The sequence below is a fragment of the Mauremys mutica genome, chromosome 7 (assembly GCF_020497125.1).
Source record: "Mauremys mutica isolate MM-2020 ecotype Southern chromosome 7, ASM2049712v1, whole genome shotgun sequence".
NCBI lineage: Eukaryota > Metazoa > Chordata > Testudines > Geoemydidae > Mauremys > Mauremys mutica.
The window spans coordinates 28,231,632-28,258,493 of NC_059078.1; the positions used below are offsets into that span (position 1 = coordinate 28,231,632).

The following is a 26,862-nucleotide window of genomic DNA, read 5'->3' on the forward strand; positions in this document are numbered from 1 at the left end:
CTTAAAGAATTGCAATATTGCTTTTTTTCCCTTTTAAATAGGGCCCCGTTTTCCTAATGCTCTTAGTATGTGTTGCAGCAAAAACGTTGATATTTTAAGGCCTCTAAGTTTTTATATAAATGCCCCCCACGTACTCTTTGCACTCCCCTAGGAGACAATCAGTTGTTCTGCCCCCCCGCCTTCCTGCTGCTCTTTATAGAGGAATCAGCTGCCTTTCATCAGGCCCGATCAGAGTGGTTTAATGTGGCACAGATGGCTCCCACAGTCATCAGGGTTGGCTGACCCCAAGCCTCCAGCCGTTAAGTGGCAAGCCGCCCTGTTTCATCAACCCATCCCAGCTGGATGTTGTTATAATTTCAAATTATCTATTTCCTACCTTGTTTAAGTATAAACCTATACTTAACAGCTCCAGGCTGGCCTGATTGACCTCATCTTAACTATTAATCTACCAAAGCTTGCTTTCTTTGTGTCCAGTGCTGTCGTGCAGGAGGGTTGTATTTTGGAAGGATGACATGTAAGAAACTGAGTTGAAGCTGACCAATAGGTGAATTTGAAGTTAATCTGTAAAATAACTGCCCTTGTATACCTTTGGACTCTATTCTTGACATTATCAAAGCCCCTAGGAGCCCTAGTCAGACCCACTGAGTATATGTCTTCACTATAGAGTTAGCTCAGGCTCCTGTGTGTTGCCCCAGCCCCCTTTCGATCCACACACAAAACCATCTCAGCCAAATTTAGTGGTGTTTCAGTCCAGTTTAGCTGGCCCAGCTGGCTGTAAGCTAAACCCTGGGTGCTACTTTCACTCAGGTTGGTAATCACTTTCTTTGCAGGAAGGGTACAGAGTAAATCACTTGAGAACTGGAACTGATGGTCCTGCAATATCTTCCCACAATTCCACCCGTGTGCCCGCAAGGACAGACAGTTCTCCCTTAATTCACTAGGAAAGAATCATAGAGCAGCTTATCTTACTGTGTCCCAAAGAACCATGGGAGATTTTCCCAGAAGTCCTAGCCACACATATGGGTGAGCACGGCACCAATGATGATACGGTAACTGGGATATGGCTTTGCAGTGACTCATACCCAGATAATCTGAGTGGTCAGACCCAGGTGTCTATCACCCAAGTTAACTCTGCAGTGAAGACATACCCTAAGAGAAACCGAAAAGAGATTCACCTGTTTGCAAACTTCGGAATTACATTTTCTCTCTGGTTCTAATCCCATTGACTTCAGTAGGGCCATAATTTCACGCTCGCTGTGTGGCTGTTTTCCTTTAAATTAGAGAGGTTATTCCTGAGTGTTTAGTGCTATTTGTCTCCCACATAAAGAAAAATAGAAGTAAAAGTCTATTTGAATTTAATATTTTTCCAGTTTATTTTGTATTCAGATAGAGAAATTGGTGTCAGTGATGGGGAATAGGCCTCTAGATTTCACCAAGTAAAACAATTGTAGCCTGGCATAAAATGGATAATGTGGAATTGGTCTGCCTAGTTTGTTGCCAAGAAAATGTCTACTGTTTCTAATAGCTCTAACTAATATCTGTGCTGTAAGATGGGGATCCTTGCAACAACTCATTGGGGGAAATTAAGAGGAAGAAATTGCACTGACAAATATTCTAACAGGAGGGTTGATACACAAGTCAGAGAAAAGCTCTGTGTGCTTTTGAATGAACAGATCCATTTTAGGATATATTTAATTTGATGAATATCCTCTGCTGTGTAGAATGAGATAGGAATATTCTCTGCTACGCAAAACATTTCTTAGTTTAGTAGGAGAGGGAACTCTGGCATGCTGATAGGCACTTAACACTAGGTTGTCTTCTGTAGTGCCAGCAATCATTTGCCACAGCCATTAATTGTGTGAACGTGTGCAGTGTAATTTCCTTTGGGATGGAGGCCAGTGGATTCACTACATGCACTTGGTGGATATAATACAGTGTTTTATATATGGAGCGGGGGAAATGAACAGCAGACCCCAGATTTCCAAGCCTTGGCAGTTGGGCAACTGTATGAGACAGCCAGGGACCTAGCTATAACCTCTGCAACTAGCAACATATAGAGCTGCTTGGTGTAAATGTGATAGGAACAAACGGAATGTACAGTCCGTAGACAGCCAATAAATCAGGGTTATATATCTTTCTTCCGTGCTCAGGAAGGAAGCAAGCTATTTTAAAATCTGGGCTTCTTGTACATATCCACAGACAATGCTCTTTCTTGTGAAGAACAGGACAGGAAAAGATTTTTAAATGATTTCTTAGTCCTGCTTTCATCTGCTGCTCTGTCTGAATCTCCTTAAAATGCTCTCTGCCCCAATCTTAAATAACCACTCCAATGCTTTCTCCAGGCCCTCCTGTTTGCAAAGTTTAGGTCATCCAACCAAGGAACAGAAGCAGTGCTGCGTGACTAAGGTGACCAGTCAAACACTGTGAATGCTATTAGTGGGCCTCATGAACAATCCATAAAGTTTGCTGAAATTTTGTTCATGTGGATGATTCACCGAACCATTGCAAGTAGCATGTTAGCTTAAAAAAATTATAGCCTGTCACAGAAAAACTCACACAGCAAAAGAAACTAAATTTGTCCGATTACTAAATGTGAATGTGAAGTCCACCTCTACTCCACACACACAACTTGGTTTAAACTCCTGTGAGAGGTGGGGTAATTAGAGTACTGAAGAGGAGAGTAACCTTGTTTTTCAAATAAAATGAACACACCTCGGAGTATCTTATTTTGAGACTAGCTTGATGGTGGGGGAGAGTTGTTCACTCACATGAGGGGTACCATTGACTTCAGTGGGACTTCACATGGGTAAAGGTTACAAGAACAGGCTCGTAATTAGATATAAAACTCGGAGATGAATCTGACCTAGAGATGAGTCTGACCCAGGAGAACTTTTATGATTTTAGATTTTTAATTGCTTGAATTATTTGGCTGCAGATTCTTCTTTCCTGCTGGGATCTGGCACTTGAGCAGGGGAGGGAATTCTGATATGCTTTCATGCCTGCCTATAACTTTTGGCTCTTTAGAATACTATATTTATTTTAAATGCCCCTCTGCTTCACAACGGCTCAGGTGTGTGTCTGTTCTAACCAGTACACCTTTGTAAAATGGGGGGAAATACTACCTGCAAAAGTGTTGTGAAGGTTGATTCATTAATGTTTGCAAAGTGCTTTTAGAATCTCTTACGAAAGGCATTACAAAAGCACAAAATATTAACTGGGCTACTTGCAACTTTAGATTCAAAACTATGCAGATTTGCCTGGTTTGGGGGTTTTCAGTACAAGCTATGAATTTTACTCAGCTAAGGTTTGTTAGACATTTCATGAATCTGTCGATTGAGCCCAAGCCCAAATTTCAATTTTGCACCAAAACCATGAACTGAGGCTGTGGCTACACTTAGCACTTCAAAGCGCTGCCGCAGCGCTGTCCGTACTCCACCTCCCTGTGGGGAATAACGGACAGTGCTGGGAGCCGCGCTCCCAGCGCTGGGGCTTTGACCACACTGGCGCTTTGCAGCGCCGCAATTTGCAGCGCTGGAGAGGGTGTGTTTTCACACCCTGCTGCAGCGCTGCAAATTTGTAAGTGTATCCAAGCCCTTAGAGAAAAATGCATATGAATCGAAAGGGGGGGGAAGGATCCCGCAAACCAGGGTGTGGCTACACTTACAAATTTGCAGCGCTGCAGCAGGGTGTGAAAACACACCCTCTCCAGTGCTGCAAATTGCGGCGCTGCAAAGCGCCAGTGTGGTCAAAGCCCCAGCTTTCCATTATTCCCCACAGGGTATGGCTACACTGGCGATTTGCAGCGCTGGAAAGCCTCCACCAGCGCTGCAATTAGTAAGTGGCCACACCTGCAGGGCACTTCCAGTGCTGCAACTCCCTGGCTGCAGCGCTGGCCGTACACCTCACTCAGCATGGGGAATAAGGATTCCAGCGCTGGTGCTGCAGCGCTGGTCATCAAGTGTGGCCACACACCAGCGCTGTGATTGGCCTCCAGGGTATAAGGATGTATCCCAGAATGCTTTTATAAATTACTCTCTTTGTTTTGTTATGCAGCCTCTCTTTGTTTTGTTGTGAACGCCGTTGCCGTTGCTGCTTATCTAAAAAACAAACAGAGCTCCTGTTTGCTGTGATCATCTGTACCTGGCTGTAAACAATCAAATGAGAGGCAGGCAGGGAGCGAGTCGTGTCACACTAGACCCCACTCCACCCCCCTCTTTTGAAAAGCACGTTGCGGCCACTTGAATGCTGGGATAGCTGCCCATAATGCATCACTCCCAACAGCGCTGCTAATGCTGCAAATGTGGCCACACACCAGCGCTGGTAGCTGTGAGTGTGGCCACACACCAGCGCTGGCCCTGCACAGCTGGATGACCAGTGCTGCAAACTACCAGTGCTGCAAACCGTAAGTGTAGCTATACCCACAGGGAGCTGGAGTATGGACAGCGCTGGGAGAGCTCTCTCCCAGCGCTGGCGCTTTGACTACACTTAGCGCTTCAAAGCGCTGCCGCGGCAGCGCTTTGAAGTGCTAAGTGTAGCCACAGCCGAGACTCAAAATCTCTGATTCCTTCACTGCTGTAGTTGAAGTACAAATTATCTCTTGAAACTTCATCCTATGGAAGCCATTTGTGGCTCTGTTGTAGAGCTGTGATGCATGCCCTGGAATACGGGATGCGATGACCTCTCATTTGCATTGTTGATTGCATTTTAGTGTCGTTTTTAGCAATCAGCTAAAACAGGCTATTTTAATTTAGCCTCCCACTGTGCTAGGGATACTGTTTTCTTGTCTGCTAAAAGTAAATAGATTAGTTTACACAGTTGAATCTCTACCTGAAATGGGAGGGAGCTCGTGTTAACTTTATTGGGTTTCAGAGTAGCAGCCGTGTTAGTCTGTATCCGCAAAAAAAACAGGAGTACTTGTGGCACCTTAAAGACTAACAAATTTATTTTAGCATGAGCTTTCGTGAGCTAAAGCTCACTTCTTCGGATGCATAGAATGGAACACACAGACAGGAGATATTTATACATACAGAGAACATGAAAAGGTGGAAGTATGCATACCAACAGGCAGAGTCTAACCTTCTATGGGCCATCTTAATTATCACTTCAAAAAGTTTTTTTTCCTCCTGCTAACGATAGCTCATCTCAGTTGATTAGACTCTGCCTGTTGGTATGCATACTTCCACCTTTTCATGTTCTCTGTATGTATAAATATCTCCTGTCTGTGTGTTCCATTCTATGCATCCGAAGAAGTGAGCTTTAGCTCACGAAAGCTCATGCTAAAATAAATTTGTTAGTCTTTAAGGTGCCACAAGTACTCCTGTTTTTTTTATTGGGTTTGTAGTTCCAGGTAACTCAACTCCACGTATGTCCTGAAAACACAACAGACTCTGCTCCTGGCATCCCTCCTGCAATACATCCATTTCCTTTGTGTTGTATCTTTCGGTAAATGCCTATTTGACATCTGTGCTATGCATCTCGGTTGAAGAGGCTGCTGATTTGCACACACTGTTTTGATGAATTTGCAAGCAGTGTTGATCTGGTTTCCAACAACCAGTAGTATAACATTATGCTAAAAGAATCCAAAGTAGCTCTCTTTACTAGTTTTCTTTGGAAAAGAATGAGGCACTTTTGTTGTATTTTGGCTAGGCTGCTGGATTGAGGATAGCAGAAACAAGATGCAATAGCCTAAATTGTTGAATTAATAATAGACAACCCCTCTCCTTTTATTTTTAGCTTTTTCGTAATTGTTTGAAAAGCTATCATCTTCACTCTTATCATGTGTACAGCTGCAAAATACTTGGCTGCTCTTTTATGGCTGAATTTTTTTTAAACCTTTTTTCCTCTGAAAATATTTTTGCTAACATTTAAAGTATATTTTTCACTATTATAGTTCAGTGTAGCTTAAAGGAAAAAATATTGTGTGGGGGGGAAAAAAAATCTGGCGAAGTACAGCAAGGCATCCGAACAAATGGAATTTGTGCTAGCTCAACATTTATTTAAGTGTCTGCATATATATGTCATGTGACTATAACTTGGGTCATTATATTGGTTTTTGTACTTGTATATCCCGAAGTGCTTTCCAGGGATGAGTTGGATGGTTGTGGTGACTGTGTACGAAGACATAGGATTTGCTCAGCAATGTCTTGTACAATCTTGGGCTATTACCGAGAGAGGGAATATTGGCCAACTCACCAGGCTGTCCTAGTCTTCCTGATTGACATATTGGCTTTCATCAGAGCTGTGCAGATCTTCAGTTCCATGTCTCATCCAAAGGATGCACCTCTCCTAATTCTAACCATGCAGTATTCCCAAATTACGGCGCTGCATTGTCAGCACTGGGGATGGGCTAAAGTTCTGGTGGGGGCATAAGCAATGAGGCCCAGTATTCAAATGTGGGTTGCCTAAAGCTAAACACCTCAATCTGTATTTACCCTCTTAAAAAGCCCTTTTAATTTACATGCGTAAAGATGGATTGAGGTGAGTAACATTAGAGTCCCAAGCATGAAGATTTTGCCCTGTTGCTTACAGCCTATGAGTGAGAGTTCTTCTGTTAGGGCTTGTCTACACTACCCACTGGAACGGCGGGCAGCAATCGATCCAGTGGGGGGTTGATTTATCGCATCTAGTATAGATGCGATAAATCGACCACTGAGCACTCTCCCGTCGACTCCGGCACTCCACCAGAACGAGGAGCGTAAGTGGAGTCGACAGGAGAGCGTCAGCTGTCGACTTACCACAGTGAAGACACCGCAGTAAGTAGATCTAAGTACGTCGACTTCAGCTATGCTGTTCACATAGCTGAAGTTGCATATCTTAGATCGCCCCCGCGTGGTAGTGTAGACAAGCCCATAGTGTTGCTTTCTCTGTTAAGTTACTTCACATGAGGGAGAGGTAGTCCCCCGTAACATAAGGAAGTATGTCATCATTAATTATTGTGTAAAGTACTTAGTTCCCTGAGGCTTCAGCTCAGAATGAAAAAAAAATAGGTTCAGATTAGTCTCATTAAATAACGAGGATGTGTGCATAGTTTAATTTAAAGTTGAAGTATTGTTGTTCATATAGTGATAGCTTTAGATAGTTAATATCGACACACATTTTTGGTGCTTCTTTCGCAGCTCAATCAGAATGTGGAGACCCAGAGAGCCCGCTTGCGAGATGACATCAAGGAATATAAATTCAGAGAAGCTCGTTTGCTGCAAGACTACACTGAACTCGAGGAGGAGAACATCTGCCTTCAGAAACAAGTGTCTGTCCTCAAGCAAAACCAGGCAAGTATGGAAATCATCAGCATGGCTCCAGGCTGCTCCTATGTGCTCATCATGCTAAAAACTGCCTCCGTGCCCGTTAGCACATGTGCAGCCACATCTCCCCACCCTCAAAAGGCCACTCCTGGCTTTCTGTCCACTACAAAATCAGTTCTCTTGTCCTGAAAGTTCTTCATGACAGTACCTTCATCTCTTCTCTGCCTATACCCCCACTTGGTCATTCCTTTCTTGTAGTTCTTTGTTGGTCTCCTCTAAGTCCTTCCACTCCCTCCTTTCCTCTGTTGGAGGCTGATCCCCTGCTACATCAGCTATTAGGAGTTGTCTTCTTGCAGCACTGATTCTTCATCCCCTTTTAAAATATGTCAGCCAGTCTCACCTGTAATTAATATATATTTTTGGACATTTCTTCATGTTGGTGCTTGCTACTTCTATTGCTCTCCTAATGTTCTGTCTTCTCTGATTCCCCATTGTAATATTTTAAACACTGCTATAATTGCTCTGCATTGTCAGACACTTGTGTGATGCACATGCTGCAAAACGAAGTAATATTTTATTGTACAGTTCTGATCATCTGCAGGGTCTCAGGAAAGGTAATTACGTATTTGTAATGAGTTTAGAATTTTCTTGTGTTACTATTTCCGACAGTAGTTAGATCGGAATTGTTTGTATTGTGTCTCTCAGCTGTATACAGATGAAATAGTTATCTACTGATGTCTAATCATTCTCTCTCCCCCTCCCCCCAGATCCTGTCAATTTAATTTTATAAACCCGCATACAGAATCGTAGTTTGGGAGGCTTCAGAAAATACTGCAATGTTGCTGAGTTAAGAAGCACTTGGCGGGGGGGGGGGGGGGGAGGAAATGTAGCTGTGCCTGCCTTAGAATATAGAAAATATGAAATTAAAACTTACTGGGATTTGTTTTTAACCTTCATTTTAATTTCTTCCTCCTCCTCTCCCCCCAAGGAACTGTTCAGCAGAAGGTACTTTCACAACTAGTTGTTGTGAGGTGTCACGTGCACCTCCAAACCTGTCAAGATGAAATTCATCCTGGGGTGCAGAGGGGTCTGCACAAGCTCTCTGGGGTGGACTGGCCATACAACTGGGCCTCCACACCACCTGTGTGCTTAGACGAGAACTCCATGTCAGCCCCACATAGGCCAGCATGTAAGGGGAGTGGAGGGAGGGCCAGGACTATGTGGCCTGAACATCACACATTGAGGAGACACGGTTTGGTTGAGGCAAATGAATTCTAGCTACTACAAAGCACTCTTACTTATGAGTTTCCCCCTCACTGAATACATTGGTCCAGATCTTCAGCTGAGGAACTGGCTTATTTGTACACACTGCATTTGCAGCCATAGTAGGGCCTCAAGAAAATAACTGGGAAACAAAACAAACAATAAAAAGAACAGGAGTACTTGTAGCACCTTAGAGACTAATACATTTATTTGAGCATAAGCTTTCGTGGGCTAAAACCCACTTCATCGGATGCATGCAGTTAGTCTCTAAGGTGCCACAAGTACTCCTGTTCTTTTTGTGGATACAGACTAACACGGCTGCTACTCTGAAACCTGAACAATGTTGTCCTCCCTTCTTGTTTTTCTTTTTCCCCTCTGGCCCCCAGGATTTCACTTTGGCCCTGTAGGGGGAAGCAAGTGAAATTGCCTAGCTATTTAAATCTTTACACCCAAAGCCAATTAAACTCACTAATGCTGACTTTGAGCCTCAGCCAACTTTGTCAGGCAGTGTTTGGTAGATGGCTGTCAGGCAGTGTTTAGTAGATGGCTGTTTCCAGCAATTTCTGGTTATCATTTTGTGTCCTGGATCCTTTAATAATGTGAATTAATGTCCTAAATATACCGGTTTGGTGGGTATATTTAGAGCCAAAGTAAGTAATTTTCTATTAATGACATTTAGACTTTATTTTTTGCTTTTCTCCATCCTATAATCCCATCCACTGAATGTTATTAGTTTTTAATTAATCCATTGAGAAAACCAAAAGAAACCCTCAAGTTTTCCAGATCTTCATTTGCAAAGCAGAATTAACACAGAGGGTGCATGTCTTAAGTCATGAGTCAGTTCTGGTTCAGCTATATCACACTGGGAGAACATTACGTTTTCCTCACTGACAAAAATAAATAAGATAATACAGTACTTTACACTTCTGCTACTTTTTTCTCTTCCAAGGAATCCAAAGAGTTGTACAAACATTAATTAAGGTTACAAAACCAATGCACAACAGATAGTTTTCTCATCATTGTACAGATGAGAAAACTATGGTAATACAGTCAGATTTCATATTGTATTGTCAGAATAGGTTTGATTTGAAGACGTCCTAGTCTGTGCTTAGTAATAAGGCATTTTGCATATGTTTATAATTATAGGGTCCTTCATCACTGCATCACAACAGTTTTAAACAGGCCATTGCAATGGAGTTACACACAGTGAATCAGGCTCACAGCTTTTAAATCTTTGGTTTTAAATATGTTGAGGGTTGAGTGTGTGTGAAGTTTGGCACATGGATTTACTGATCAAACAGATAGTTGGGATTATATGCTAGGGGAAACAGTTGGGTGCTGCCTCTTTACAACATGGTGCAAATCATAATTATTCTAATTAATTTGGAGTAGATCAACATCATTTAATAGTTTGCTCAGAAAATGTTTATTGCATGTACTCTCAAAGGTAGATTAAAGGTATGATGTCTATAGTCGTGGTGCAGGAACTAGAGTCCAGAATCTAAGAATTATTCCCCCTCCACCACAGTTAACTAAATAAAATATACATCAGTGAAGTGTTCTGAAATTGCTTTGTGAGTTCTTACAGTCAGGCATTTTAGTGATAGTGTTTTATCATATGTTCTCTAGGTGGAGTTTGAAGGCCTAAAACATGAAATCAAAAGGCTTGAAGAAGAAACAGAATTTCTCAACAGCCAGTTGGAAGATGCTATACGGTTGAAAGAGATCTCAGAACGCCAACTTGAGGAGGCCTTAGAGACCCTGAAGACTGAGCGTGAGCAGAAGAACAACCTTCGTAAGGAGCTCTCTCATTACATGAACATCAATGACTCTATGTACACCAGCCACCTGAACATCTCTTTGGATGGACTGAAGTTCAGCGATGAAACCACAGAGCCCAATAACGATGAAATCATGAATGGCTTTGAACAGAACTGCCTCAGCAAAATTAGCAATGGCAAGAATAATACATCCACTCCCAAGAAAAATGACAGCTTCCCTCCAGCTCCAAGCCTGGTCTCAGATCTTCTGAGCGAGCTAAATATATCAGAAATCCAGAAGCTGAAACAACAGCTTGTGCAGGTAAATGTCAAGATCCTAGATAATAAATCTCTGTTACACTAGCAGTCTGAGATTACTGTGGGGTAACCCAGTCTTCTTGAAAGATCTTTTTCATTCAGTTTCCCACAGTCTGATGCGTCTCCTGCAAATACTAAAACTTGAGCTTTTTCACCTCTCATAATGTACTTTTATATTTAAATGCACTATAATTCCTGTCTAATGCAATTCATAGTCTGATGAAAATGAAATCCATTTTAATTTGCTTAAGAGTCTATGCCATGAATTGTCATTTGCCTTTTCTATATTATAAGCAAGTCACCCAGTGTTGAAGAATATAAAACAAGGCACACACGAGTTGGCTAGACCTTGCTGAAAATTTTCTGATGAAAAATGGGATTTCATAAAAACATGCGGGGTGGGGGCTGGGGGAACGTTGGTTTTGACAAAATTTTTCATTTTTTCAAATTGAGAAATATCAGGGAAAATCCCTAAACTGTTTCAGAATTGTGAGAAAATGCCCACTTTAAAAAAAAAAAAAAAAGTAATACCCCAAAAAGTGGGGGAAAGAAAATATATAAAAATTTGAAGGGAAGTTAAATTTTCACTTTTTAACTTAAATGGAAGAAAGTAGCACTTTTGTACTTTCCTCACCGGAAAAGAAGATTGAGCGAGACTGGGGGGAGGGTGTCACCACTATGTGTCATTTAACTTCCCCTCCCATGTTTTTTTTCCCACCAAAATAAACAAAATTCAAAAAATTTGATTTAGAATTTTTTTTTATAGAAAAACACAAGACTAGTTTTGACCAGTTCAGGAATTCCCTGAAGGTTTAGTGCCCTGTGCTGCACTGTGGGGTGACAATAGTTTGATGTCTTATCTTTTTCTGCTGCTAGCAGGGCTAATCTGGGGTTGATAGAACTATGTCAAACTGCTGCTGTTGACTGTCTTCACATTTTTATTATTGTTTGTTGTTTTTACAATGCCCAGTTGTTTCTTAGGCACTTTACAGGACAACACCAGTTTCAGCTCAACTTTGGCTGAACGGATAATGGTTTTACTAAGGGACCCAAACTGTGGAAGGGGAAGGTAAAACAGGAAAGAGTGTTGTTTGAAAATCCTTAATGGATATAAGAACCACCCTATGATGCAAATTAGTAATGGTGCCAAGAGGTTTTGAGACTGAGTTTAATGTAAGTGGAGTTGCCTTTTCCACAGAGCGTAAGGGACTGAGTTTTTGCAGTTGTCTGACCTTTTATTGACTGTTGACCATTTTCTCATATGATTGTACAGAATAAAGCTGCACAAATACTTGCTTCCAGAGAATGAATGTCTGACTTTATGTATTTCAGATGGAAAGAGAAAAAGTTAATTTGTTATCTACACTCCAAGAGTCTCAGAAACAGCTGGAGAACACCCGGGGAGCCCTTACAGAGCAGCATGAGAAAGTTGGCAGGCTCACAGAGAATCTTAATGCAATGAAAAAACTCCAAGTCAGCAAGGAACGTCAGTCTGCTCTTGACAATGAGAAGGAGCGTGACAGCCATGAAGATGGAGATTATTATGAAGTTGACATCAATGGGCCAGAGATCCTAGAATGCAAGTACAAAGTGGCTGTGGCAGAGATCGGTGACCTAAAAGAAGAGCTTAAAGTCCTTAAGGGCAAATATGAAGAGTGTGAGTCTAAATATGAGGAGGAGAAGAACAGATATGAGACTGAAAGCCAGGCTCTTACTGAAAAGATCACCTTGTTAGAAAAATCTAATAGGCAAGATAGAGAACAGGTAGCCAGACTGGAGAAGGAGCTGAAGAAAGTAAGCGACGTTGCTGGAGAAACACAGGGCAGTCTCAGTGTAGCCCAAGATGAACTAGTCACGTTTAGTGAGGAGCTGGCCAATTTGTATCACCACGTCTGCATGTGCAACAATGAAACTCCAAACAGGGTGATGCTGGATTATTACAAAGAGGGTAAAGGAGGACGCAGCAGCCCAGAGGGCAAAGGTCGAAGGTCTCCGATCCTGCTCTCTAAAGGGTTGCTATCGATAGACCTAGGAAAAGCAGAGAATGGAAGTGGTGACAGTAGTCCATCTCCAGTGTCATCCCTCCCATCTCCTGTGTCAGATCCTCGGAAGGAACCCATGAACATTTACAACTTGATCGCTATAATTCGCGATCAGATCAAACACCTACAAGCTGCGGTGGACAGAACAACCGAGTTGTCCAGGCAGCGTGTTGCCACCCAAGAACTTGGGCCGGTAGTGGACAAAGACAAGGAAGCTTTCATGGAGGAAATCCTGAAGCTGAAGTCCCTGCTAAGCACCAAGAGAGAACAGATAGCAACCCTGAGAACGGTGCTAAAGGCCAACAAACAGGTGAGCAGGTTTTGCAGAGATGAAATCCAGGGTTTTACACAGCTACATCATAAGCAAAAGCATTAAAGAAAACTTGTCTAGAATGACCCTTGTTGCCATTTGCCATATGTGTTAGACACTGCAGTCATGGGTGAGATCCTGGCTCCGTTCAAGTCAGTGACAAAACTCCCATTCGTCAGTGAGGCCTGGATTTCACTCCATGTACATAGTCTAAGGGCTGAAGTTTTGTGATGCCAAGCAGTGCAGGGAGTCAAAACCTTGACATACTTTTGCATTTCATGAGTTCCAGTTTAGCTGAGATGACAAGAGAAATGGAAAGTGGCTTCAGTCTAGTGCCCAGGGAATATATGAATACATTCCTACATAATGTAACGCTATTGGCATCTTCTCTGAACTGGAATAGTGGGCTGTTGAAGATCAGGAGTAAGTACACTGACAAAGCATTCTGGGAAAGCTTCAATAGTGACAGCCTAAAACATATTAGGTTATATGTAGTGTAATGGATCAATAATCATTGAATTCGGTGAAAATAAAAGGTAAACATTATTTTCCTATTGAAAGAATTATATTTGTTGGTCTTTTAAAGGGATTGTAAAAAGTATGTCCTTTCTAAGGTTTTATACACACGCACACACAATTCAAACACTGCTTGGTGATGAGAATGGTATAAGAACTTAAAAAAAAAAAAGCAGAATAAGGGAAGAAAAACAAGTAGAAATAGAGATTTTTAAATTTTGGCGACTGGATTATGTCATTTTGATAACCATAGTAGCACAGGTGGATTAGAACAATTGTGATCAGCTGTTTTTAGGGCTTAAAATGACAAATCCTTCATTAATTTAATCTAAAATTAAGGTGATGTAAGTTCAAATTTACCTCAAAGCATAGATGTTAAGATAAATAATAATTACATAGTACATTATTTCAGAAATAGACTTGTACTCATCTTGTTTGTAATATTACTGTTTGAGAAATGTAATCCATTCTGAAAATTGGGGCAGTTTAGAAGCTATATGTAGTTATAGCCGCAATAACTTGCAAATTGAGATTAAGTCCTCAATTTATACTGTTTAGCTTTTTGTGTCTTTGTTGGCATTGATATGACTTACAGTAGCATTTGACTCAACAAAGTAGTGTTGGGAATATATATACAACTAGCTAAATATCCTCAGGCTGACCACCTTGGGATGGTGCTTCATGGTTGGAAACAAACTTCTTTTCGTGCTCTGTCTCCCATATCCTAATGTGCAATTCGTTTAATCTGTCCAGGAAAAATTGACTAGAAGTTTAACATTTCAGTACTAAGTAAATGCTCCATTGTATGAATGGAGATTAAAAACCTCATAACGAAACTCTTCATAAAGTGGTTAGCTAACTGTTACATTTTTGTTCTTCTTGGTAAACAATAGACTGCAGAGGTAGCCCTTGCCAACTTAAAAAGCAAGTATGAAAATGAGAAAGCTATGGTTACGGAGACAATGATGAAGCTACGTAACGAGCTGAAGGCTTTAAAAGAAGATGCTGCTACCTTCTCTTCTCTGAGAGCAATGTTTGCAACAAGGTAAAGAATACATGAACTCTCTTTGAAACCCCCAAACACTGCTTGTTTGTATGTGGAATAAATAGAATGTGTTAGTTGCGAGCAGCAGTATTAACCATGCAAGGATGCCATCATATTTGAGAGGAAAAACAAAAGAGGGATGCCTTTTTTCCTTCACATTTCTGCTGTTTGAAATGTTTAATTAAAGTGACTTGCAATTATATTTTCCTATTCTTAGGAGAATGACAGGGCTATAGCATGCTGCTGTAACAAATTATATTGACTCTGGAGTGGGAGTGTTTATAATGTGAAAATCAGGGGAGGGAGTAACTAGCATCAGTGACTTAAACTCAGATTGAGAGGGAATTATGTTTAAGAACATAAAATGAACATTACATAATGAAGATATATAGCTATAATTGAATCCTGCCGGTACAGAAAGTAATATGGGAGGTGCTGGCAAGCACTGAAGAATAGATGTCTATATATTAATAAACTAAAGACACCTGTCTCTCATGCCCTTTACAAAGTTAACCTTATCGGGGTCGCATCATTACTTCAGTGTGGAATTTGGTTCTGCCCTGCATAGCTGTACTTTGTGGTGTTCCTGGAGAACATGCTGTAAAAGGTGTGAGCATTCCATTGCTGATCTGCATGTTACTTGGAGCTGCCTGTCACTGACTTCCTCTCTCAATCCTACAAAACCGAGGGTTGGGGGAAACTAGCCTGAAAAAAGCTTTATCTAAAGCAGGTGGTTCCAGGTTGGTAGAGTTTTAAAACCCCCCCACAAACCTCTTGGAATAACAGAAGGCCATGCAGGGCTATCTAAACAATGCAAGATGGGCAGGGCAGATGTCATAAAGACCTTTTAATATAACTCGATAGTTTGGATGTCTTGTTCTATTTATTTAAGATAACCACAGGGGAGGACAGGTCTTTTTGTGCATCTTTTCGCTAGGGTACTGCTTATACCTTTTTCTTGTCTGCTGTGAGCAATTTTTATGCTGAAAGGATTTTCTGTGCCATGTCAGAAAGTACCACGGTGAGGAATAATGGGAATGTTTGTGAGGACTCTGAGGCTTCATCTTCAATGCCCTTGAGAAGATAGCTCTAGAGTGGCACTCTCAGAGGTACATCACTTAAGAGTGATGATAGAGTTCAGGCAAAGTGCAGTGTTGGATAGACAGCAATACTCATTTCCCTGCAATATCCTCGCATTTGGGCTTGGCTTAGAAAAAGAAACCGGATATGGAGAAGCTTTAAGGATGAGTAATTGACAATGTAATGCCCAATACAGACTTCTTTTTTTTCGTATTCTCCTTCCCTTGTTTATCCTTATGTAACCCACACACCCCTGGTGTGGTGTTCTGTCCCGTCTAGAAGCACTTAGAGATCACTAAGAGGGAGTGAGAAAAAATGAGTCTACTCTACAGCCTTAGCTAACAGCCCAGTTGGCTTTTAGCTCATGCGGTAGAAGTTCATGCACTAAGTTCCAGAGGCCCCAGGTTCGATCCTGCCCGCTGCCGACAGGGATGTGTTGTCATTACACTTACACAGGCCTGGAACTAATACAGCCAAATCTTCCCATGGCTAGTTTTAGATCAGTGAGAAAATGGCTGGAAGCAGGAAGTGGAGGGGTGGGAAGGGAAAACAATCAGCCTATTCCTTTTTACTTTAATTTCCCTCTCCCACTTTTGAAAATCCTCTTTTGGTTGCCCTAAAGGAAATTTTTTTTTCCCTCCAAGTCATAGAGTGAGATGCTGCAAGGGGAGTTTTCTTTTCTGTTTTCCTTCTTCCCAGCTTATTGCCATTGAAAACTCAACCGTGGTCTTTTACAGGTGAGAAGGTGCTTATGTACATGCGAGCGGGGGGCAGAGAGAAAGCTCTGCTGGAAGGTATAGACAAGGGGCTTGAGCCTGCAGCCTTATGCCCAGTGAAGTCAGTGGGAATTTTGCATGAATAAAGAACTCAGGAATTACTTTGTTTGCTTAACGCACTATAGACCTGCTTGCACAAATGAGTAGCTAACATTTCTGAGATCTTTCATTGTGATGAAAGAGCAATGAGATGTCCGTAAGAGCACACAGTGACCCATAGAAAGCAGAGGACTACATGGATAGTGATTCAGTGCACTAGCTTTTCACCTTTGAACACCTGAATTCATACTGTATCTTAAGTCACCCATATATGAGCGCAATAATCCACCCATCTGAGAAATTCAGAGAATTGTACAGTTACCCAGGATTATTTTATATCTAAACTGAGACTAAGTGGCAGACTTGCATGGAGCTTGCAGAATTCCTCTCTTCCCCCAAATATGTCCCTCACTTCCATAACTCCTAAATTCTCACACACTATGAAGACTTAGATACTGGACAGGGGAGGGGAGGAGAATGAGAAACGTATCTTTGTGCGGAGTTTAATCACTGGGATAGCTGTCCACGTTCAAAGATTCATCTCATCCAGTATGTTGGCTTCTAGTAGTAGCCTATATTCCTATTTTGGATGCTACAGCGACTGAGATAAGCATGGATCTGTCTTATCCACAGGGAACTGGCCATTTTGTAGTATATGAGGGAAGCTGAAATAATAAATAGGTGTTAATGATCTGGGCATGAAAATGGGGTCTAATTTCCTTTAAAGTAGGTTAATCTTACTAATTTGACAGTACTATCAACTATTTTCAATAAATAATGAAAACGCAACAGGACTTGAGATGTGGACGGGAGAAGCAATGCAAATCAGAGTTTGAAAAATTGCTTCTTCCATTAGATATACCCTCAGTAGCTTAATTTTAGAGTAGTAGACTCATAAATGCTGGAATATCTCCCCTCACCTAAGTAAGTAAATAGATAGACATACACTCATTATCAAGCGATCTTAAAATAGTTGAGTAATAGAACATAGAAGTGCAAGCAGAAAATCTATTTAAGGCCCAAGTTTTAATAATTGTGTGCACAAAAATGTGCATGCAATTACCATGCATGCAAATGGGGATCAGAATATTGAGGAATAGTCAAAATCTGCCATATTGATCTGAAAGTGGAATTTTTCCACTTAATTAGGACTCTAGTATTTATTCATGAATCAATTCATAACAGTCAAATATTTTGTTGTTAATTAGCAAACTTTCCCCATTAGAAGAAAGATGCAATAGGTTTTCCATTTAAAATGCTGAGAGAAAAGTAAACTGAGTTTTCTTTCAGGTTTACAGTTGCTAATAGGAAGCGTGGATGGTTCTAAATGTTGCCATGCAACAAAGACTTGAACATCTGTTTATTTTCCTGACTGCGGTAAATGTTAACTAGACACTGTCTCTAGTTTTATTACAAATATGAAGTGGCGCTTTTCTTTTTTTGGACCTTTTATTGGTACCATCCACTCTTATAGTTTAGCTGTCATCTGAAGCAGCTGTTGAAAGTGTATATTTCAAAATCATGACTCTTTGAAAAATTCTTCATAAACCACTGCCCAAGTTAACATTTTGGAATCTGGTGTATATCTTAGGAACATCTGCACCTAGAATTCTAAACAAGCAAATCAAGAAAATCTGTGTGCTGTGAAGAGATTCAATCTAAGAGAAATGGTTTATTCTTAAAATAGACTCATAACATGGAAGTATAGTTGCACAGCTTGATATAAATTGTTTATTTTTTTTAAAACAAGTAAATCATTTCAAATTGAAAAGAAAAACTAAATGCCCCACAAACCACTCTTATTTATTAAAAATCTACCTAGTAGTTACTACTTAACATGTTGCAAATTGGTAGCTAACTTGATCAATAATAATTGTTTTAAAGTAAATTCAGTGTTTTAATGTGCATCTAATGAGGGGGGGATTTGATAGCTGCTTTCAACTACCTGAAAGGGGGGTTCCAAAGAGGATGGATCTAGACTGTTCTCAGTGGTACCTGATGACAGAACAAGGAGTAATGATCTCAAGTTGCAGTGGGGGAGATTTAGGTTGGATATTAGGAAAAACTTTTTCACTCAGAGAGTGGTGAAGTACTGGAATGGGTTACCTAGGGAGGTGGTGGAATCTCCTTCCTTAGAGGTTTTTAAGGTCAGGCTTGACAAAGCCCTGGCTGGGATGATTTCATTGGGAATTGGTCCTGCTTTGAGCAGGGGGTTGGACTAGATGACCTCCTGAGGTCCCTTCCAACCCTGAGATTCTATGATTCTATGATCTCTGTGATGAATTTATCAAAAACAGGAACTGTAGTGTACACACATTGTTTAGCTGTTTGTTTATTTTATTCACAAAGAAGCTGGTAAAATAGCACAGATGTAGAGAGAATTCAAGTGAAACGAGATCTTGTTTCATACATTTCCAGAAAAATATTTGAATCAAGAGCCTACTTCCAAAGAGCTATAAAGCTGTTAATGAGGTTCCTGTGGTTAAGGGGCTATATTAGCAGCACCAAATAAGGAAACCTCAATAATGAATGTAGAGGATTAACTATTCTGGAAGGAATTTTTATACAGGAATCTTATCAAATTTAAGCTTCCAAGTAGATAAAGTTTTAAAAGTCATCAAATTTGAGCCAGATATTTAAAAGCACGTACAGTAGTTGATTCTTTTTATCAAATGAGGTTATTTAAACTGTGATTTTGTAATTTATTTGTTGAGAAGCTTGAAAATAAGATTTTTTTTCTCTGAGACAGTTTTCCTGTAAAATTCTGGTGAGATTGAAATTAACATGGCTAAAATGTAAAGGTAGAGCAGGTCAAAATATGTTTCTAGACTGACAGTCATTTACAGAAAAAGTTACAAAGGGCTACATTTCCTAAGGCTCATTATGGAACAAAACACAATAGTAGAATAGATAAGAAATATACCAATCTTGGAATTTAAACAGAAGTTAGTATTTTTTTATTAATTCAGTAAGGAAACACGGAGGAAGAAGACTGCAGCCTTCCTGGCAGTTGCTTTGAGCCATCTGCACCCAACTATGAATAAATCAAAACATCGTGATTGTAATTTTCCAGCAGTCCCTAATACATGGGAATGGTGATTCAGCAGAGGTGCAGGGATTTACAGCATCTGAGGCTAAAGATCAAGAACACATGCTAGAATGAAAGAGTGTGGTAATAAGAAGTTGACTTGGTGAAGGACAGACAATAACTGGCCCACAAGTCATTATTTAAGAAGCTATTGTACTATGGCGGTCTAATTATAGGGCATTACTGCAGGTTTCGGGGAGAGGCTTCAGTTATTCAGGAAAAACCCAAACCCTGATCAAGAAGGTATTAATTAAGCACTAGCATAGAAAAGCTGAAAGAAAGGAGGAAGATACTTTGGTTTCAATTTGAAGACTGGCTAATACTGATTCCACTGTTTTACTCCTTCCTCTTGTCTGACTTAGCTTCCCAGGTCCTAAAAATAACACTTTACCTTATTAGGGAACACACCTGCACCCTTCTAAAAAACCCGCTGAACCCAGGATGTGTACATAATGATCTTTTAGTGTGACCCTTATCATTCCCAGGACATAATTGGCTGCCTTGTGAGTAACCTAGATTGCAAGCCCTTCAGGGGAGAGATTTGTTTCTTTAGTTTGCACAAAATTCCGATCTTACCATGATTTTCCTTTATTTGTAACTGAACACAGAATTGGCTAGGTCCCTACCTACAAACACTCAGACTCTGCTCCTTTTCAGGTGGGCTAGTCTCAGGAATTTTCTGTGCTGCACTGCCTATATCTCTTTGCTAACCCTCTATTTATATCCATGAGTTAGAGCAAAGGGCCCAGATTTTCAAAGGCACTTGGGCATTGCTGCCCTCGCTCAGCGTTGCAAAACCTAACTCATTTAGGAGCCTAATCAAAAGGGATTTAAGTGCTTCAATCCCATTGATGGAATTTAGACTCCTAAATCTCTTTTGAAAGTGAGATTTAGGCTCCTAAATCATGTAGGATTTGCGGCACTGAGTGAGGGCAGCAATGCCCCAAAACCTTTGAAAATCTGGGCCAGAGAGACCAACCTGGTCTGTGAGCCAGTGTGAGTCAATAGAACAGTCTGCACTGCCCCCACAAGGACCTGACTCTGACACTTGGTCACACTACAGCACTAAGAATACACGAATAAGAACAAAATGCCAAGATTCAGCAAAAAGACCATAGCAGTTAGACTTACTGTGTCAGGAAATAATGCATGCGAAGATCAAAGCAGCTAAGGAAATAATAAGCAAGATATAATTTCAGGATGAGGAGCAAATATTCCTCTAAAAGGGTGCAAATTCAACTGGAGACATAAAAGCAAAATGAGACACTTATCCATTCCAAAGACAAAACATTTTCAAACGTGGTGTTCGTGTGTTTTATGTAAGAACCTGAAACCTCAGATCAAATAAATCCGTTCAGACCATTCTGCAGAAATATTCTGCCTCTTCTTCTAACAGAAGAAAAGTACTTCAGTTCTGCAAGGAGGACAAAATGAACATTAGCAGAAAAAAAGAACTTGCCACAGCAAATTGCAAATTCCCTGCTTCAGAGCGAAGGTTGCTGAATCTACTGAGCTGAGCAAGAGCCTGAGGAAAATGGTTATATAGAACATCAGCAAACAAAACCTTACAGTGAATCTCTAGAGGGAAACCATCTTCCCAGAAGCTAAGAACAAGTGAGAATGAGATGAGAATAGATGTTTTCCCTCCAGAATAAAGATGGAACAGTAATTAAGAAATGGCATCCAGCAGAGAGTAGATGACTTTGACAAGCAGTGTACAAGTGCACCTACATGTAATTAACAAGCATCCTGACACTCCAGTACTTCAGCAATAGGAGGGGAAGGGGGAAGACAAACTCTGCAGCTAGTCAGCAGGAGGGAAGATGACGTATTAGAAAATGCCAGTAAGGCGAAGATAGTGCATAGTCTGAGACTAGTATTAGAGTTGGAGGAGACTCGTCCAAGAAGGCTATCAGAATAACAGAACCAGGCTGTGACTTCTACCACCCAAACAGCAATTAATGAATAATTACTGTTCACCATCACAGAGAAGGCATCTAACTGACAGTGTGAAAATGAAATGAAGGAAACAAATCTAAACACTGGCAGAGTGGTTAAAATACCAAAGCTAATTTGGAGCCTGTCCTCTTGTTCAGACATCATAGGGCCTACAAAACACTAAAGAAGAGCTTAACAATGGAAGCTGTAAACTGAACCAGAGCACAGTGAAACTTACATGTAAGAGAAATGCATAACTAAATGGGCTTCGTATTGGACTGGGACGGTTTTGGAACAAGTTATAGAATATTTCTACATTGGATAAATGCTTGGTTCAGAGAAGCCAGGTGGAGAACTGTGATCTTGAAAACAAGGCTAGAGTGGAGTCTCATAAGGCCTGACTAACAGGCATTTCTCTCCAATTTCTACAGCCAGTGGTATGGTATAGCTCAGGGACAGTGAATGATCCTGTGTGTGACACCTTTTCCAGGTCCAGTACTGTGCACTGCCAATGTCCTAGATGCAAGTAACAAGACACAGTGGCAGAAAAAATAAGAATTCAAAATGTATTTGATAGAAATGGTGTAAAATGACACTAGTGGCTTCTTGTACTGATTTATGTATTTATATTTATACCAACAATGCACCTATGCACCTATCCTAGGCACTGCTGACATAAGATTGAAAAATACAATGAAAATGGCCAACAGCTTCCCTCAAACCAGAATATGACCAGAGCTTGAAAATCAATAATGTTCTCGTATCCCCTTGAGGATAGCTTTATAAATAGGTTCATGACTGGGACCACGGAGATCTGGGTTCAGATCCCCATTCTGCCTCAGCTTTCCTGTGTGATTCTGGCAAAGTCTCATAATTGCTGTGTGCCCCAGTTCCACATCTGCAAAACTTGAGTAATGAGACTTCCTCACCTCACAGGAGTGTTGTAAATACTTGGCAGGTTTTGATTTTAACCAATGAAGGCCCTGCCTATTTGAGAAGCTGCCACTTTGATTAGCTGTTGGCCGGGTGCTCTCCATGAAAGAGGCTTTAGAATTTACTCCCCATTAAGTTCAAAACAGCTCCAAGCTTTTGGAAAAGAGCATGGGATAAGAGTTTGTATTTGCTCTAGTCTATGGGTACTTTCATGGTCCTCATTACCACACGATAATCTGACCATTTTGAACTTAATGGAGAGCTAATCAAAATGGCAGCTTCTCAAATAGGCAGGGCCTTCATTGGTTAACATCAAAACCTCAAGTGTCACTCAGTAACTAATAGTAGCTAGTGGCGGAGAGCAGCTGCAGAGGCCCTCTGTTCTGTATACGTAGCCTAGATGGAAATTAAATGGTTCACCAGGGTTAATTTCACCCCTGATACAGAAATGGAGTTTCCTGTGGATTTCATTTAATGGTAAATTCAAATTTTTTTTTTTCAAGTTTGGTCATGACCCTTCAATAGGATGGAAGTAGGCAGACCCTTGTGGCAGAGTCCTATTGCATTCCTTGGAAGTGCGGAAGGACTGAAGGGTCCAGCTGTGTGGCTCTGACCTTGGCCTTTGTATTATGGAGATATTTCTCCTGGGAAATATCAAGCTGCAGAAGAGATTCTCCATATAATTTATTTTCTAAACAGTTATTACAAATAATTTGCAAAAGTATTTATTCCATATGGCTGAGATAAGTGATCTAGGAAACTATATATTGGTTATAATCTGTACTTGATTCTTAGCCAAATGGCACCAATCCCATAATTAACTTTCTTTAAATGTGCAGTTCAAGTGAGTTTTCAATGTAAGATAGCCAGGAGATTAGGTAAAAAATAAGAAAAGTCAGAGTCAAGATTTCCAATAGATATTTGAATTGGTTTGATCTCTTATCTCAAAATGTATAAATCTGGGTTCTTTTCTTTTTTACCTGTTTTTTGGATTCATGTATTTTTTTTTAATACATTTGAAAGAATGCCTTAGTTTAGAATCATAGAATCATAGAATATCAGGGTTGGAAGGGACCTCAGGAGGTCATCTAGTCCAACCCCCTGCTCAAAGCAGGACCAATTCCCAATGAAATCATCCCAGCCAGAGCTTTGTCAAGCCTGACCTTTAGGATCTGCTAAGCATGTGTGCTACAGATGCGTGATCCCACAAAGGCAGAAAGGTCAAGATTATGAAGCGACTTCATCAAATGTTTTAGACACTGGATTAGGACTAGGACCTTGATCCTGCAGTTGGATCCACAAGAACTCATGTGCAAAGCCATAGTGACACCACTCAGGATTGGGGGGTCTTGGGATAACTGCATTTCAGTTAGGTTGTTTTTCTCTTTTCTTTTCTGTTTGTTTTCCTTGCTATGCACTTTTGTGTCAAGGCAGCCGAGGGCATACGGATACGTGTGTGTGTGTGTGTTAATCTAAATGAGTTGGGAGTTCAACACCTTCCAGAATTGAGACCTTAGTAAATGACGGCTAACTTCTATAGCCTTTAGTCAAGCAAAATTCCATGAAGTCCAGTGGGAGTTTGGCTTGAGAAAGAATCACAAAATTTGGCCTTACATGAAAGAAAATTAGAGGTTGGCCGTCTAAAATGAACCACTGTAACTTTTGTTTTTCTCTCTACATTGCATGGTGAACTGATGCAAAACGTCAGCCATTTAAAAATTGGCATTCTAATTAAATAAATTCAAATGGTGTTTAGCTTGGCTCTAAATCTTGCCTTCAGTACCCAGCCCAAATTAGGGATCGTTTTGGAGGTAGGGGAAAAAGGAAGAATCTTTACTTCTGCCCTCTAACCTACAAAGCAGCAGCAGAACTACTGTGCGTTTTCTGCTGTAGTCTTGGATGGAAGGGTAACGGAGTTACATAATGACAGATTCACCTTCTTTTCCCTGACCCCTCTCTTCCTCCACATGCCCACTCCTCTAGCAGTAGGAGCACACTGTTTCCTCTGCAGGTAAGGGCCTCTTCATTCCTGCTGCTGATGGTGGATTGTTAGGAATTTTCTCATCAAACTTATTTCAGATGTAAAGACAGAGCTTAATATGGCAGGTAGAAGCTAGTACCTCTTATAGCCATGCTGCTCTTAGTCTCTGTTAGGGTCCATGTTCATTTAAATGTCTTTTAGCCATTGCTTTGATATATTTTCCATCTTTTAATAAAGAGGAAAAATTGGGAGACTTTAATCCGCTCTGCTCTTAATTTCTAATGCAGGTGACAGTTTAATCTAATGTGGTAGAGGCTAAAGTAGCTGACATTGTTCCCAAAGGGGCTTCTTCAGTTAGCTCTTTCTGCTTGTTCTGCTTTACTGCTGTCTTATAAATTGGCATTGTACTGATCACAACTGAAAAATGGGAAAAGGTAAATGAGTGTAATTAAGTGCAGGTGCCAATAGCTACATGGGTTGCATTTGCAAATACAGATCTTAGCACAGTAGAAGAATATGGCAAAACACATAGTTAAAAATATATCAGGATTAATTAACCATTCTGAACACACTGAAATTCAAGATGATCAAAAATGTATGCAGAAATAAGGAGAGATTGGCACGTGCAGTAAGTAATGCTAATGTTAAACTGCTTTGGAAAATGAGGTCTTTAACCCTCGAGACATTGATATTCAGCATGCTTTTGATTTTTGTTTTTAAAGAATAATTTAGCTTTAGACATGGACATTTTAAATGTTTTTAACTTTTAGTTTTATGGAGTCCTTCAGGGATTTTCCTCTCTCTGTATCATCTGAGTTTGAGGGTTTTTTTTACAGTGTTGCTTATTTAAAATTTTACCAGTTGATGGTTTCCTTAAATTCTTGTTTTCCTGGTTAATCAGTGATAAAGTAAGCAACATCAAAGCCTTATATTCAAGGTCTGCATCATAATATTCATAATATATATATGAGTAGCATAATTCAAGTCTGTGCACATACTGTTATTTTTATAATATAAAAAACAGTATGTGCACAGCAGACTTGAATTATGCTAATTTTATTTTCCTTTGTAAGCATAAAAGCTCAATTATTTTAGTTTCAAAAGTGTGTTTGGAACAAAGGAAACTTCAGTTCCACCCATCTAATGATGCTACATTGAATACATACTCTGAAATGTTGCTTTGCACAAAATGTGAATTTATAAAGAGGGAAGATATTTTGTTCTTACACCTGCAAAGCTACAAATCGATATCAGTTTATGTAAAAACAAAGTCATAATGTTAGTGTGAATTGTTATACTGCATTGATATAAGACAGCACTGGAGACCATGGTTTCTAAGTATACTTAGGAAAGGACTAACACTCTGTTGAAGAAAATTAAAATGCCAATAATAAACAGCCTAGGGGAGGAAAGCAGGTCAGTGGTCCCAGCACCCCGGTTGTGTAAAGTCTGCATCCACTTCTAGTAAAACCTGGATCTTTTTCAACCTGTTTAAATGGACCACTATTTTTATATGCAAAGTATCACTTTTCTGGTTCTACAAAGGAATCCTGAATAGTATCAGGCACAGAACCGGTTAAGATACTGATTTATTTCACTTACAGAATAATTTAGCCTAAAGAACCATTCAGGAGAATGGATTCAGAAAAGAGAGCCATAAAATGTCTCATATGTTAGTAAAACTCCAAGACATTCTAACCCACACATGAGATCAGTCATTCAGGACAGTAAGAATCCCAACTACATTTCTGCTGCTGCTAGCAAGAAACCACCACCTATATTAATGAAATAGTGTGAGAACAAGATGGGGGGGGGGGGGAAATCTCATCATATTTTAAAAAATGGTAAATCATTTTCCATTGTCTGGTTTATAATGGCTTTCATTTGATGTTTAAGCTTGCATTAGCAAAAAGCTTGATGGTGCAATGCTTTTAGTGCAGTAGCTTTTCACAGGTGAAATCTTAGATTTAATTACAGCTTAGATCACACATGCACTGAGTTTACTGGCCTTATTCTAGTCTCCTACAGGCATTTGTCCATGTTACCAAACTACCACCCAGCTTGGCACAACTGATAGTCTTTGATCAGGAGACGCCTAGATAATCCTCAGCTTGCAATGTTCCTGCTATTAAGGTACATTAGCAAAGCTGTGTGGGAAGCTATATTCTGTTTTGCTGCCGTATTCTTGTTCCTAGCCAGCCTCTCACTTTCAGGGGGACTAAAAGTGAAATCCGCCCCCCTCACCGCCTCAAAGTCTTTTAATACAATTTTTGCAATGGAAATCAAATGAATGGCTGCAGCAGTTATAAATCAGCCTCACTGTAGTGAGGTTGGGGGCTGAAGTGTGCAGTTCAGATAGAACCAAACTATCAATTTCTTTTCAATCTGAAAATAGTTGGAAAAGCAGAGAAATTCTGCTCTAATGTTCACTCTGTGTTGATCCTGTTACCTCAGTGAGGACTGTGGGGTGGGTGTGGCTGGGGATAGCTGCTCTGTGCAGCATCGGCTTCCAGCAGTCCTGCACTAGGAACG

The 26,862-nt window shown here is 40.4% G+C and overlaps 1 protein-coding gene across 3 annotated transcripts in view; it reads left to right on the forward strand.

Moving 5' to 3' along the window:
- The window catches only part of BICD2 (BICD cargo adaptor 2), a 156,263-nt gene that overhangs the window by 119,401 nt on the left and 10,000 nt on the right, over window positions 1–26,862 (forward strand). For all 3 annotated transcript variants that reach the window (XM_045024755.1, XM_045024756.1, XM_045024757.1), the window contains exons 3-6: window positions 7,116–7,268; window positions 10,134–10,586; window positions 11,915–12,934; window positions 14,344–14,495. In XM_045024755.1, coding sequence (XP_044880690.1) covers window positions 7,116–7,268; window positions 10,134–10,586; window positions 11,915–12,934; window positions 14,344–14,495 — 1,778 coding nt within the window. The remainder of the gene's footprint in view (window positions 1–7,115; window positions 7,269–10,133; window positions 10,587–11,914; window positions 12,935–14,343; window positions 14,496–26,862) is intronic.